This window comes from Argentina silus (genome assembly GCF_951799395.1).
Source record: "Argentina silus genome assembly, chromosome: 16".
NCBI lineage: Eukaryota > Metazoa > Chordata > Actinopteri > Argentiniformes > Argentinidae > Argentina > Argentina silus.
This window is the reverse complement of record NC_139670.1, coordinates 9,604,150-9,619,040: the sequence shown is the minus strand read 5'-3', so window position 1 is coordinate 9,619,040 and position 14,891 is coordinate 9,604,150. Positions and strand designations below refer to the sequence as shown.

Sequence of the window (14,891 nt, the reverse complement as noted above, 5' to 3'; positions counted from 1 at the left end):
GCTTGGCAATACTAGGCTATGTCATTAGGTGATTATATTGCAAGACATCAGGAATCAATACTCTGTTGAATACAAACAAAAACAATATTACTTCAGTTTATGTTGTTACTTTTAGATAAACATTGTTATATATTTGTTACCCAACCAAGTCAGACCTACTGTAAAATGTCCACACATACAGAAAGTATCCACAACTGTTGTTTTGTGTGACAGTCTGACAATTACTGGGAAAGATACGTTACGTAATAATGACAGGCCATTTGTAGCAGGATGTCTGACAGCGGATTTCTGTCCAAATAAGTTTGACAGATTTGATAGATCTGTCAGCCCTTCTCAACCATTTTAACTGTCATTCTGGTGTTTAGGTCCTGAAGTCCTTGTAATATAGGAGACTTGATAAAGTCAAGAGAAAAAAGATAGGGTCACTAACTTGCACTCACTTGCAGTAATAAATGAAAAAGTTTATTCCATCATGAAGTTTATTCCATGAAACCTGAAGTCCTTGCAGCATACACAGTACTGTCACATAGAGGAACAGGACTCAATCGCTGCTGCTAACAATGAGACAGCATCTATTGTTGCACTGACAAAGCTGTCTGCAGTGTGGCAGAGATTTTGCAGTGGTGACGGACATGTTATTTGATAAAGACATAAAGCCTAAATATTTGCCGCCTCCAACCTTGACAAATAATTTCACCTCATTTTTACCTCCCACGAAACAGAACACAAAATCCCACTCTCACAATTGTTACTGAGGTGTTTCAAAAGTTCATCTGAAGTACACTCACAGAACTGAAACTCTGAAGTACACTCACAGAACAGTTTTTTTCTTCCAGGAGTTACTGTATAGAGCCTATATTTCTTTGACAGGCCAATAAAATAATGAAGGATGAAGGATAAAGGATAAAGACGTAACAGCTTGACCAAACTTTCTTTCTTGGCTAGTGCTTGGCTAGTTGATGAACTACTGTTGCTTTGGCTGCTATGAGGATTTAAATCACTGTCATATTCAACACCTAATTAAGTATATACTGCAGGGGAGGCTGATGGAGGTAGAAATCAGAAGATGTGGGCTCATTGTAATGCATGGAATGGAATGAGCAATGGTATCAAACACGTGTATGAAACCTTACTACGTTCCATGCATTACAATGAGACTGTCCTCCGCTGTCTACCTTAACCAGCCTCCCCTGATGCACTGTGTCATTGGTAGAGGCTGAGATGGGTAGAGATGTGAATGGCTCTGATTTCACCCTCCATGACAAGCCTAAGCGAGTGATAATGGCAGTGTTGTTGGCTTCTGCAATCAAGGACTCTGCACCATCACCGATGATTAGACAGAGACTGAGCACTGAAAGCTGTTACGAACCACAACCTCGGCCACTCCTGTTCTGACCTCAAAGAAAAGTGGGATTGAGGAGACACTCTGGAGTGTGTGCTGTGTGTGTGTGTGTGTGTGTGTGTGTGTGTGTGTGTGCGTGTGTGTGTGTGCGTGTGCGTGCGTGTGCGTGTGTGTGTGTGTGCACGTGCGTGTGCGTGTATATCAGCAAATATTTGTCAGAGAGCGAAAGTTGATTATCTCTTGGCATCCAACCAATCCAGGTGTTACTTAGCTGATCTAATCTCACAGCAACAATTACAAATCTAATCAGAGCCTGTTGTCTCATTCATCTTGAACATAGGGATTCTGTGATTCTGAGTAGATGCTGTTCTGTTAGCATTGTTATTGAGTGACCTTGTTTTGAAGACAGGGCTGTTGAAAAGGGGAGTTTATTCCCCCCCCCCCCCACACCCCCCCTCCCTCTCTCTCTCTCTCTCTCTCTCTCTCTACTCATCCCTGTATTGTTTCTCTGTTACTGTCTTGATGGAATGTTTGGAGCAACATGTTGCATTCACCCCATGTTTCATCATCTATAATATCTGTCATACTATCTTTCAAAATGTCTGTTGGAAAGATTTATTTTGTCCTTATGGAGATTTGTAACTGACATCTCACTAGAGTTCCCATGAATTATTTATGAATCAGAAACATTTCAAAGCTCAAGGTATAAAAGTGTTCAAACGTACAGCATTTTCTTGCATCAACCTGGGCATTTTGTATTATGGCAGTATAGCAATAAGAGCGACAAATAAACTACCCGAAACCAACAAGTGACAATGAAATTGAATACAATTCAAAGCCTATTTGGCAATTCAACATTTGACAACCAACAACACTTCCGTCTGCAGAAATGCAGTTTCCAAAAATACTACTATCTCAGTGTCTCAGATTTTCCTACATTTTGGCTTATCATTTATGTATTCATTATTATGTAATTTGGGTCTGTTTTTTGGAGAGAATGCCACTGTAGCTATGTTTCATCCCCTCTGCATGGGTGTGTGTGTGTGAGCTAATTGGACTGTGGAGCAGTGTGTACAGAGAGGCAGGGTAGTCTGCTGGCGCAACCCTGTGGGAGATAGCTGTCAGTCAGGATTGGAGAGTTTCATCACTCTCCTCCTCAGGCCTCCACTGCTGCTGCTGCTGCTGCTTATGCTGCAGAGATGAGCTCTTCCATAGAGGGTGGGTCTTTCCTCTATTGGGAGGACCTCAAGACAGCCCAGACGCTCTCCTCCTTCAAAACAGGTCTTCAGCTCTTCAGACAGGCTTTCCTTTGTTGTTAATAGTGTATTTGTTTTTATATTTGTTTTTAAATGTTTAAATGCATTCAGTCCTATGCGCTTCAATCAGAATCAGAATCAGAATTCTTTTATTTGGCCAAGTATATTTGCACATACAGGAAATTGACTTGGTGAGGTTGGTGCATGGGACATAAAAAACAACAATATATAAGCAAAATATTAACAAAATAGCAAGAAAAAAATACTAATTAAAATAGAACAATTATCAAAATAGAACAATAAATTATGTAGGCTGTGCGAGGCTAAGAGACAATGAGGCTAGAGGCTGTGAAATGGGTATGGGGCATGTTCACTATCAATTAGAATACATTTAAATAAATATAAATTACACTGTCAGTGCATTGTGTGTGTGTGTGTGTCTGTGTCTGTGTCTGTGTCTGTGTCTGTGTCTGTGTGTGTGTGTGTGTGTGTGTGTGTGTGTGTGTGTGTGTGTGTGTGTGTGTGACAGGGGAAGAAACTGTTCAGGTGGTGCGAGGTTTTGGTCTTGATAGACCGGAACCTTTTGCCGGATGGAAGTCTATGGAAGAGGTGGTGACCAGGATGGGAAGGATCAGCGATGATCTTTCCTGCTGTCTTACTGTTCCTGGAGTGGAACAGGTCCAGGAGAGACGGCAGGTTGCAGCTGATGGCCTTCTTGATGCAGTCTGCCTTTGTCCTTGGCAATGGAGGCAGCGATCCAGACAGTGATCGATGAGTTGAGGAGGGACTCAATGATGGCTGTATAGAACTTGACCATCACTTTCTGCGGCATGTTGAATTTCTTCAGCTGCCGCAGGAAGAACATTCTCTGCTGGGCCTTCTTGATGGTGGAGGTGATGTTCTCCGCCCACCTGAGGTCCTGTGAAATTATTGTCTCCAGGAATCTGAATGACTCCACAGTGTTGAGCAACTGGGGAGTCACACATGATGAGGGGGGCGGTTGGGGCTGGGCTTCTCCTGAAGTCTACTACCATCTCTACAGTTTTTAGAGCGTTCAGCCTTGTGGGGCTCCAGTACTGATTGTCCGGGCTCCGAGACAAGCTTGCCCCGCCACATGTGCTGCTTCCTGTCTGTCAGGAAGTCAGTGATCCACCTGCAGGTGGGCTCAGGCATGCTCAGCTGGGATAGCTTGTCCTGGAGGAGAGCTTGTCCTGGAGGAGAGCTTGTCCTGGAGGAGAGCTTGGGCGATGATGTTGAATGCGGAGCTGAAGTCCACAAACAGGATCCTGGCATAGGTTCATTATTATTATTCCCTGCATACTCTCTCCTCGCTTTCTTCTTCAAGGGTTTTCAAGGAGAATATCAAAGGAATAGAGGGCAGACTATTGGGACGCAGGAGAAATTTACCCTTGAGAGTCTCAATCCAAACATGTCCATATACACTAGCCCTCGAAAATATTGCTGAATATTTTCCACTTTGGAGATGCTTTTTTAAAAATGTTTTATACCTTTCTGCATGCTGACAATGGCGATGTTCAACACAATGACTAACTCAGTCTGGCACGGGAAAATAGAATCCACTCAAAACCCTCTTAAATCTTAGCCACATTTTCCAGAACCCCCCCTCTCTCTCATGAATTCATCTTTCAGAACAATCTAATAAACATGAGCTATCCAGTGTGATCAAATCCATCATCAATTACCAATCCGTCTTACAATACATGATCAATGCAAAAATCCATCAGAGCATGACAATTTGCTCTATCTTAGGTTGTAAAGCATGCTTTGCATATTGATAGAGTCGTCTTGTGCTTCCAGAGATAATGAGGGAAATGCTTGTCTCTCAGTGAAACGGTTCCTTCGATTTGCTTACTTGACTTTGATGGTCTGCCCCTATGACTTTCGTGGACGAACCAGTTGACTTCAGAGAGAGAGAGAGAGAGAGAGAGAGAGAGTGTGTGTGTGTGTGTGTGTGTGTGTGTGTGTGTGTGTGTGTGTGTGTGTGTGTGTGTGTGTGTGTGTGTGTGTGTGTGTGTGTGTGTGTGTGTGTGTGTTTTGTCTGTCTTATCTGGCTGGCTGGCTGGCTGTGTCTGTGTGTTAATTAGATTCTGGTACATCTAGCATCAGAATACATGATGACCCCATTGGACTGCTTGAGAGGAAACATATGTTTTTGTAGTACACATACAGTATTCCTTCAGTAGGTATGTATTCCTTTGCATGACTATTATCTTTCATAGAGACTAATGCTCCCATAGAGACATGCATCCACACATCTTTCACATCACTTTATCTCAGCCCTGCTTGGCACACAGAGACGCTTTCAGACTGCTCCGCTTTTAGGAAAACCAAAGCTGCAGTGTCTCTGGGCTTTGTTCCCTGGAGATGAAACACTGTAGAATAGCTTTTAAAGCCAGTTGTGTTTGTTCTGAATCTGAGACATGAAATGTGCCCTCTCACCTCACACCCTGCAGATTATGTGTGCTTCTGAGAGCAAGCAAAAGCTTCAAAGGTTTGTTGCTCCTCCACAACAAGATTGACAGTAAAATGTACACATCTGAAGCTTTTTCTGTGGTTTGAATTCTTGCCGATTAGGGATGTTTTTGTTACCGCTTCTTTGTGTGAGCGTGTGTTTGTGTGTGTGTGCTTGTGTGTGTGCTTGTGTGTGAGTGTCTGTGTGTGTGTGCGTTTGTGCATGCACATAGTGATAATGACACATGAAACAGGTAGTGATCTGATTTTTGATCATCACACATATGTGATATGACTACAATATCTGTAAGTTCATACATTATACATTATCAGTCAGTTGATTGTATTCTGAGCATTTAACAGCCTTTAACACTTAAAAGCTACGGAAGAGTTGGTGATATATTAGCAAGGCCACCTTCAAACAAATTAAGCTCTTTTGGGAGTGTGGGAGTGGGAGTGTGGGAGTGTACTTGGTTTGAAGAATACAGATGAGTTTATTACAGATTCTCCAAATGAGTTTGGAAGACATGTGAGGGCAATGCCAAATGAAGCGCAGCCAATGTGACCAGGTGGGAGGTTTTCTCTATGCATGTCCTTCTAGCAGCTGTGAACTGAGATGGTGGTGGTGGTGGTGGTGGTGGAGGTGTGGGGGGGGGGGTTAGTGAAGTATCACGCACGTGGCATAATAAGTAGCGCTAGACTGGCAGCCAAGCAAATACCATCTGTCCCTTGTCAGCCAACAACCATTCATCCAGGTTTTACAGCCTGCAGACGACTTGTTTAATACATTCCAATCCAAACCAACTCACTCTCCAACTAAGGCTAGATGTACTACAGTAAGTGTTTCCATTAGGGGCATTTTTAACTGCCTCACTTTACAAAAAGTAGTGTTGATGCAAAGGTTTAATGGCTTGCAGGCTATAGCCTGAAGGGCCTTTCTCTATTGGCTCAGTGTTTGTTTTCATGCTACTTACATTTTTGGCCAACCTCTGCTGTTCCCTCTCTGTGTCCCTCCTGGAGTGGGCACTGGAGCCTAGATAGCGACATGCAGCAGCATTCTGCAACATAACCACCCATAATTGCCACAGCAATTAACAGGCAATTATCTTTAATTATACTACTTAGACTCTGCCTCTTAAAACATGAAAGACTCACCCATGACACATGCACAAGGTTGATGGCTCTTTTTATTTTACTTAAATGTCATCAAGAAGTCTGGTAAAAATTCACAATCAATTCTACTGACAAACATGATTGACTTTTGTTAAACCCGGGATTTGCAAGGTTTGCACAATTGATGAGATCAATGTAGATGTAATTGCAGTAATGGATCAATATGGTATTCTAATTAGGCTATTATTTTCTTTGTATTTTACTAGTGGCTAATTCAAACGTTTTATGTAGGCCTACAAAAATAGACAAAATGTGTACTATAGATATGTCATGGTGTGTGAGAAACAGCAACATTGTGAGTATTGCCCTATAGGAGGCTTACAAATAATCACAATGCCTTCATATTGCAAACTGGGACTGCATTTTGTTGAGTAGGCCTATAAAACATAAAAAGCTACAAAGTGATGAAAATGTTAAATCTGTAGTAACCTATAGGCTACTTAGTTGCACAGATCATGTATTTGACCTGGAATTACATACGACTCATTGGGCCCAGACGAAGTAAACGGCATCATATCTAATGATATGTCTGCCTCACACTCAAACTGCAGTATGACAGGCAGAGGAAGGTTTCTTTGGTTACGCGAAGTATTTGAGATAACCGAGACTTTGTCAAAGGGTATGTCCAACTCCTCACCGTTGTGCGACACAAGGGGTAGACGTTGCGCAGCGACAGTGACAGTTGCGTCTTTCTGGAGCGTTGTGTCGTGGTGGTATGACACCAACTCGTTGCTGAAATTAACAGCCTCTACTGTTGAAGATGAACAATATCTGTTACAGCCCAGAATGGTGGAAAATGCTTTTCTGAAATCAGCATTGAACGCGTAGATGACTGGGTTTAAAGATGAATTGGCCCATCCAAACCACACAAAAATGTTGAATGTGGTGTTACTTACGCACATGGGGTCACCAACCTTGGTAGGGTCACAAAACGGTACCATGCAGTTCAACACGAAAAAGGGCAGCCAGCAAAATACAAATACTCCCATTATAATAGAGAGGGTCTTCAAAACTTTTGTTTCTTTTTTAAAGGTTGTTTTGAAGTAGTTCTCGTCGTTTGCCTGCTGGTGGTTCTGTGCGTGTTCCACTGCCCTCTCCAACGATGATATTCTTCTAATCTGGGTTTGCGCAATTCGGTAGATCCGCGTGTAAGTGCCAACCATAATAACTACCGGAATGTAAAAACTTATCAGTGAGGAGGATATCGCATATGTCCTGCCCAAGCTTGCGTTGCAGTCCTCCATTTCTTCAGTGCTATACATTGTGGCATTTTCCTCCTCTGCCTTGTGCCAGTTTAGCTGAACAGGGATGAAGGAGATTAGGATGGATAGGGTCCATGCCACCCCAATCATCACGAAGGCGAACCTTTGAGTCATTTTACGCTCGTATCGAAATGGACTCGAAATTGCCCAGTATCTGTCCATACTTATTATACACAGATTGAGAATAGATGCGGTGGAGCACATGATGTCAAAAGCTATCCAGGTGTCGCAGAAGCTTCCAAAAACCCAACACCCTGCCACCTCCGACACAGCCTTCCATGGCATCACCAGGACGGCCACGAAAAGATCGGACACCGCCAAGGAGATAACAAAAAAGTTGGTTACCTTGGACCTCAGGTGTCGAAATTTGATCACGGCGGCGCACACGAGCGTGTTCCCAAGCAGCGTGGAGACGATGAGGACGAACAGGACGCATCCGGTGAGCGCGCGGACGCTGAGCCCGGCGCTGTCCGATTCAGAACCTGCGACATGGAAGCGACTTTCATTGTTTGATCTCTCCATTGACAACTAATTTCTTAGCGTTGCTGTGCATATCAAAGTTGTATGGTCTCCTCGGCTGGCGTTCACTGTGTCCTGGTTGTAACCAATGACGCTCTCCACTTCTTTTTTAAGTCCACTTGCTCGTTTTCAGGCGTGCGTAATTTCTTTGAATTGCATGATTTTTATTTCAAGATAGAAGAAGAAGATCCACTCAACAATGGTCATTTTCGGTAAGGTGAACATAGCCTGATGTCTGTAGTCTACACTCGCTCCTCGCCCCTTTTTCTGACAAGGGTGAACAGTCGCTCTCGTTAAACAATGGTTGGAGGTTGGATTGCGACTCCTGGAGCTGCATAACAATCCGTCAGAGCATTGATTGCGTATATGACGAAAATATATAGGCCTATTAGGTCTATGTTCAGAAAACATCACATCAGTAATATTGGGAAATGGACACTAAGTCAAACTAATGATGTTGTTTAATTGCAATAATAACACAGATTCGCAGTTAAAATCTTTTTCGAATGTATTTGAGGAATGCAGAATTTGAGAAGATGGTTCAAGACATTAAATCATAAAAACACATTTAATCTAATGCTCAATGCTCACAAGGCCTATTAGCATTACATTGTTTAAAATAAAAAAATCCTAATCAGCAATTCATCATTCTAGGTTATCAGTGCCCAGGTGGTGGGTTCCCTGTCCATGGTGCTGAAAGTACGTTCGAGATCTACTGGTCTTTTACAAGGATAACCCCCATTGGCTAAACCAAATCAAATTACTGTATATTGTACACTCAAAATAGTCCCTTTACAATAAACATACTCATCGACGGAAACTCCCACTGGATGAACACTAAACAACCCTCAATACTATTGTTAAAAACTAGTGCTGGATCATTGTGCTGGACACAGACGTTATAGCTCCATGCAGGCAGCAGATGTCACTACATCCCAGATTTTCCTCCTTTGCTTGGCCTCTTCCTTCTCCCTACGTCATTGGAATCTCAAAATGGCTCCCGTTCACAGTCCAAGTGGAGGCGACTGCCGGTTTTTCCATCAGGAATGATAAACGACCAGTGGACTGTCGCTTTATTTTTTACTGCTTGGCAATCAGAATAACATTCGCAGTTTTCATTGCGTCTTTTAGAAATGAAGGATAATGTTTCAGTGAGATTACTATCATGATAAACCTACAAGGGACACGGAGATCCAAGCAAGCGGTGCTGATTCAACCACCACAGCGTTCTTGTTGTGGAGCGGTGTGGGGAATGTGAATGACATGGAAAAGGCAGAGAATGGGTCTTCTCAACCGGCTTTGTCTACTGATGTGAACGAGAAGGGGACCAGCACATCTCTCCACCGACTGTCTGCCGCCACAACTACCTCCGCAGCTCATCTTTTTAATGTCAACAACGGGGATGAAACTGGTTGGAGTGCGAGCAGCGAGTCGGGGGAAGTGGATGTTGGCCGCCCCACCTCGGTAGACCGCAGCGCGCTACCTCAGAGTGTTCGTGTCGGGACTACGAAGATGCTCGATTTGGTAACTGAGATCTCACCCGCTGGCACTGTAAACAAATGTGTCGTTTCTGAGCCATGTAGCGACTCCTCAAACAGACTTACTGAGACAGCCCAAGCACGGAGCATGGGGACGGATAGAGCCCTGTCCTCCAGCTTGATCGTTAATGAAGACCGAGAGGAAATGGACGTGGATGCCCTCCAGGGACTCTCTCTCGCCGAGCAAAGCAAGGATTTCTCCGCGGAAGACCCGGACGGTCATCAATCACAGCTAAATGGACAGCATCAGCATAGTTGCACACACACAGCCTCACCACGGACAGGTCCCGAGGGACTCTCGAATGGGGACGTGGACTGTGGCACACAGTATAACCTCAGCGGTGATGCTGGTACCAATGCGGTGATGCTGTTTCAGCCTGACCACAACCAGACCACTGATAAGGAGGTTAAAGTTGCAAATGGTGGATTATTGATCGGACAAAGCAGCAGAGCCACATTGTACACAGACTCAGGGGCAGTTTTACCGACACATTCCGATGGAGCTGACACCTGTCCTTCTAACCCACCACAGCTGGAAATGCTCTCTGCATCTGCAGCAAGGGACATTCACAGTCAGGAACCCTGTTGTGCCAGAGAGGAGCCTGATATCACCGGGGACCAGCCTAGAACACAGGCGAGCGAGGAACATCTACCTGATAACCCCAACATCCCCTCTCAAGGTGTAGACCGACCATCCAGGCCAACACGTGCTGGAGCCACCAGGAGCCCTGAACCAGCCACCAGGCAGGCTGGGGAGAATGCCTCAGACCTGGGCCTCTCCTCCTCCATCTCCCCAAGGCCCCTAGCCCTCAGAACTATGCCCAACAGCATCAGCTACAACTCTGCTCCTCTCAGCCCAGAGGACGATGAGATGTTCCTGGAGGCCACGGGGGGCCATTGTGAACTCAGGTTCATGGACGTCAGTTTGAGCTCCAGGAACACCTACGAGTCCAGCAGGCGTCAGAGTGCCCCCGGAGACATCCCTGAGGCTCTGAGTGTGGTGGAATCCTCAGAGTTGGCCCTACAGTCGAAAAAACCAGGGATTGCTGAGTACTTTGGCAGGTAGCCAAACCAGTTATAGTACTTTGTAGTCGGGTGGGGTGACCAGAGGATATTTTGCCAAGACAAGAGATGAGCCAAAGCTTTGTCACAGACAGTCCAGTTAATTCTACATCGGATTAAATGCATTGTACCTTCAGGGAGGCTGGAGGTGGAAATCAGAGGATGGGCTTCTTGTAATGAATGGAATGTTTGATACCATTCCTCATTCCATTACATGCAATATAATGAGCCTGCCCTCCGATTTCTACCCCCACCAGCCTCCCCTGCTGTACACTAGTAGTACACAATGTTATTCTGCACACACATCCACCATGGTGACCATACATGCACTAACCTCAACAACACATAGGCCTAAAAGATAGATGAATAGTTAGATAGTCTGCTGTATGGTTTGTCATTGCAATGCCCAGTCAACCTTCAAGGCAGTAACTGCCATTAGCCTTGCCCTTCTAACAGAGAGTTGTGTGTCTTAGTCCTGTAACACCACACCATGACCTCATCAACAAAGCCAGAACTAGGTCTCCGTCTCATTCAACATTTAGAGGAGGCTGAGGCCAGGTGAAAACGGAGCCAAGTGCAGTGAATACCCCGATATTGGGTGTTCCCTAATACAACCATCCTCCCGTAGGCGTAGGCCTGTAGAGTTCATGTTAGTTGATCTCAAACGGGGAAGGAGTAGCCGAATTATGCACTGTCATTTGTGACCACATGTGACAGTCTATTACCCAAGTTCACAGTTATTCTTTGTGACAGATTAAGCCTATGACCAACACTGAGTGACACTGTAATTGAAGATCATGGGGCAGGGGAAATGGGTGCAAGTGAAATGACTCGGAAAGAGACACGGATAGCCCACATCCTCGATTTCTCAATAGATCTGACTCATCAAAAAAAAAGAAATTTGCTGAGAGGGGATTAAAATAGATCTGTGTCATCGCGATTATTATTGCTTACTCTGTGTGTTGACCTAACGTTTTGTCTCGTCAGGAGTCTGTTCTCCAAGAAGCAGAGAGATCACAGCGTCCCTGGGTGGAAGCTGTTTGGAAAAGTCCCTCTGAGGGAGAGTCCCTCCAAAGACTCCAGGACCATACAGCAGGTTGGTCTACTGACTTCAGGGACGATGGCCTCATTGTTATACATGAAATGGAATGAGGAATGGTACTGTGTCAAACACACATTCCTCATTACATTCCATGCATTACATTGAGCCCATCCTCCAATTTCTACCTCCACCAGCCTGCACTGGCTGACGTCCAGTGTGGTAAGCTGGACGAAGCCTATGTCCAGAAACTACCCTCAGCCCCCTATTGGCTTAAATGAGAGGTGAACATTCCACCTATCCAATAATCGGACAAAGTGAAGTTGCTATCCTGTCCATTCAGAATTATAGGCCTGCTTGTTCAATCCTTTTGGATACATTTGTGGATGTCTAGGATGAAGGTACTAGGGTTTGTTTATGGATAATGGTTACTTATTGCTGGAAATTTGACATTAACTTCCTGTTAACTGACCTTTTAACTTCCTGCACAGCTTTTCCATGGAAGAGAATGTTCTCTATGTTGAATGGGACATGCCTGGAGTGTACCCACTGCCCTCTGTGTGTGTGTGTCTGTGTGTGTGTGTGTGTGTGTGTGTGTGTGTGTGTGTGTGTGTGCGTGCGTGCGTGTCCGTGCTCTTTTGTGTGTGCGTGTATGTGTGTGCGTGTCCGTACTCTTTTGTGTGCGTGTCCATGCTCTTTTGTGTGTGTGTGTCAGTCATCCAGGAATGTAACTACGTTGTTTGAAGTCAAGGCAAATTCCAGTGGCTTAATATTTAACCCAGATCATTGTTCCCACGTGCTAGACAGGATTCCGTCCCTATTCATCTGCGTTGCGGCAGCCTTGCCTAACCTAGCTATATTAGCAGGACAGAAAGACATGCAGCATCCACCACTAGCGATATTTAATCCCCAAAAAGCCTCTAAGCAATTTACACCCCTCCCATTGAACCCCCTTGCCACATTACAGCTCTTTGACTCGTGTCACAAGTTGTCATATGATACAGACAGGGATAAGGCTGCAGCTGGGTGCAGTAGCCTCCTGATAAGAATGAACAGCATTCTTATCAGTTCCCCTCGCTGTCACAGTGACAACCATACCTGTCTGACCAGCTAACCAACAGATAGCATCTCTCCTCTCAAAGCTCGGCTGGATTCTTTTAAGAGTACATTTCTGCCTTGCTGCGGAGGCTCGTCTTTTTTTTAACGGAGCTTACGGTAATGATGACGATCAAGTTCAGACGGAGCTTGTCCGCCCAGCTTGTCTGCCCAGATCTGTTCCAGATCTGTATAGCTCTTTAGCCCGGCATGTGTCATCATCGCCATTCCAAACATTACAGATCTGGGACCAGGCTAGGCTTTAGCCCCATTAGCTAGCCCATACGGATCAGGCAGTGAGAGAGAGAGAGAGAGAGAGAGAGAGAGAGAGTAGGGCAGGGAAGAGTAGGTCAGGAGTGTAGTGGAGTCGGGTCATCCAGGCTGGAGGCTGGCAAGCAGGGCCCGTCTGTAGCAGCAGCTGGTAAGGATGGATCCTCCAGCTGGCTCCATGCCTGGGGCTGATTGGACTGACAGGCTGGCTGGTTGGACTGACAGGCCGGGTAAGGAGTTGGTCTGCTGCCTGCTGTGTCAGGCCCTGGTGGGGAGCAAGCAAGCCAGTCTGTTCCCCAGCATTAGGGGTGACCCTACTAACCCTAACCCTTACCTGCTGCCCTCTCTTCCACCTTTCCCTCACCTCTTACTCCCTCTCCCTCTCCCTCTCCCCCCACCCCACCCCCCCTCTCTCTCCCTGGTCCCCCCCCCCCCCCTCCCCCCTTCACTCCACCCTACAGCTCAGTCTCTTCATACTAGTGAGAGGCACTAATGCGTGTTTTCATGCCATGATGGACACTATAAGCCAATTACATGTTTCCCTTCAGTGGATTAGTGTGGAGCCAGCTGCAGAAGGAGCTGACAGCAGCCTCTCTCACCGGGTTTCCCCTCCATGCTAGTGAGATTAGCACTCCTTTAGCTCGGCTAGCCAGGGCTCCTGCAGGGGTTGAGCAGGGATACTGCCTGTCTGAGGGGATGTAATATGTATGTAAGATGTAGGTAGCTTGGATGATGAAATGATCTGCTGTGAAGCAGCTCGGATATATGCAGGGACATGTGTGAGTTCTTCAACACATGCCCAGCAGGGGAGGCCGGTGGAGGTAGAAATCGGAGGACGGGCCCATTGTAATGCATGGAATGGAATTGAATGAGGAATATGTTTGATACCATTCTGCATTCTATTCCATGCATTACAATGAGCTTGTCCTCCGATTTCTACCTCCACCAGCCTCCCCTGAGGCCCATGCAGTGAAGTTGACCGTCTTACTGTACCTCATCAAAGTCTGGGAAATCATAGGCATTTAGCTCTGGTCTAAGATGACAATGATGCTCAAACTTGGTTACACTGTGCTGGTTGATTAAGTCAAGTTGTATGTTGCAAACATTTTTTTTTTTGTATGATGATTTTGATCGTTTCATACAGACAGTTTGGTTCTTGTGTTTGAGGGCTTTAGCCCTATTTATTTAACTCTGAGTGCAAACTGTTTTCTTCTTCCTTCAGGAGAGTAATCCAGGCAGTCTCACGTCTGTGTCCACACCAAACCTCTTAAGCGCAGGGGTATGGACCCTCTCCTGTTTCCTTCTCAATTTCAGTCTTCACTCTGCATGCAGAACTGCCAAGCAGCCATTTTCATTCAGCATCAAACATCTGCGCCTCTCACGTCCATGCCCATTGCCTACAACGCCACGGAGGCTGGTGGAGGTAGAACTCAAGAAGACAGGCTCATCGTAATGCATGGAACGGAATCAGGAATGGTATCCAACACACCTTCCTTATTCCGTTCCATGCATTAGAATGAGCCCGTCCTCCGATTTCTACCTCCACCAGCCTCCCCTGCTACAGTGCCATAGCACTGACAGGAAGTGGGAAATGCATAAAAAAAGGGGGAAACCAAACTAAGCAGGTTCTGGATCGACCTCCACGATTTCAGGATCATGGTCCTTGACGCATCTCAAAGAACCCTCTGCCTTTGCACTGGCCATTCAAAAATATTCTTGTTGATTTTTGTTTCCCAATACTCCCTCAAGTTCCTATTTCTAAGAAAGTCAAACTAACCGTATCTTAGCGTTATTGGATGGATGTCCAATGTAGGAGATGTGTACTGTATATATTATTGTATTATTCTACTTGTCTTTGGCTGC

The 14,891-nt window shown here is 45.3% G+C and overlaps 2 protein-coding genes across 2 annotated transcripts in view; one reads left to right on the top strand and one right to left on the bottom strand.

Moving 5' to 3' along the window:
* Positions 1-6,683: 6,683 nt before the first annotated feature.
* Positions 6,684-7,970, bottom strand: drd6b (dopamine receptor D6b; the record flags this gene model as incomplete). Its single annotated transcript, XM_083687644.1, has 1 exon — positions 6,684-7,970. The coding sequence occupies exon 1, from the start codon at positions 7,788-7,790 to the stop codon at positions 6,684-6,686; it is 1,107 nt and encodes a 368-aa protein (XP_083543770.1). The 5' UTR covers positions 7,791-7,970.
* A 1,063-nt stretch (positions 7,971-9,033) lies between these two features.
* tbc1d12b (TBC1 domain family, member 12b) overlaps positions 9,034-14,891 on the top strand; it is a 14,393-nt gene continuing 8,535 nt past the window's right edge. Inside the window, exons 1-2 of the mRNA XM_083687724.1 lie at positions 9,034-10,624; positions 11,612-11,720. Of these exons, the coding sequence (XP_083543850.1) occupies positions 9,288-10,624; positions 11,612-11,720 (1,446 nt within the window). The 5' untranslated portion in view covers positions 9,034-9,287. The remainder of the gene's footprint in view (positions 10,625-11,611; positions 11,721-14,891) is intronic.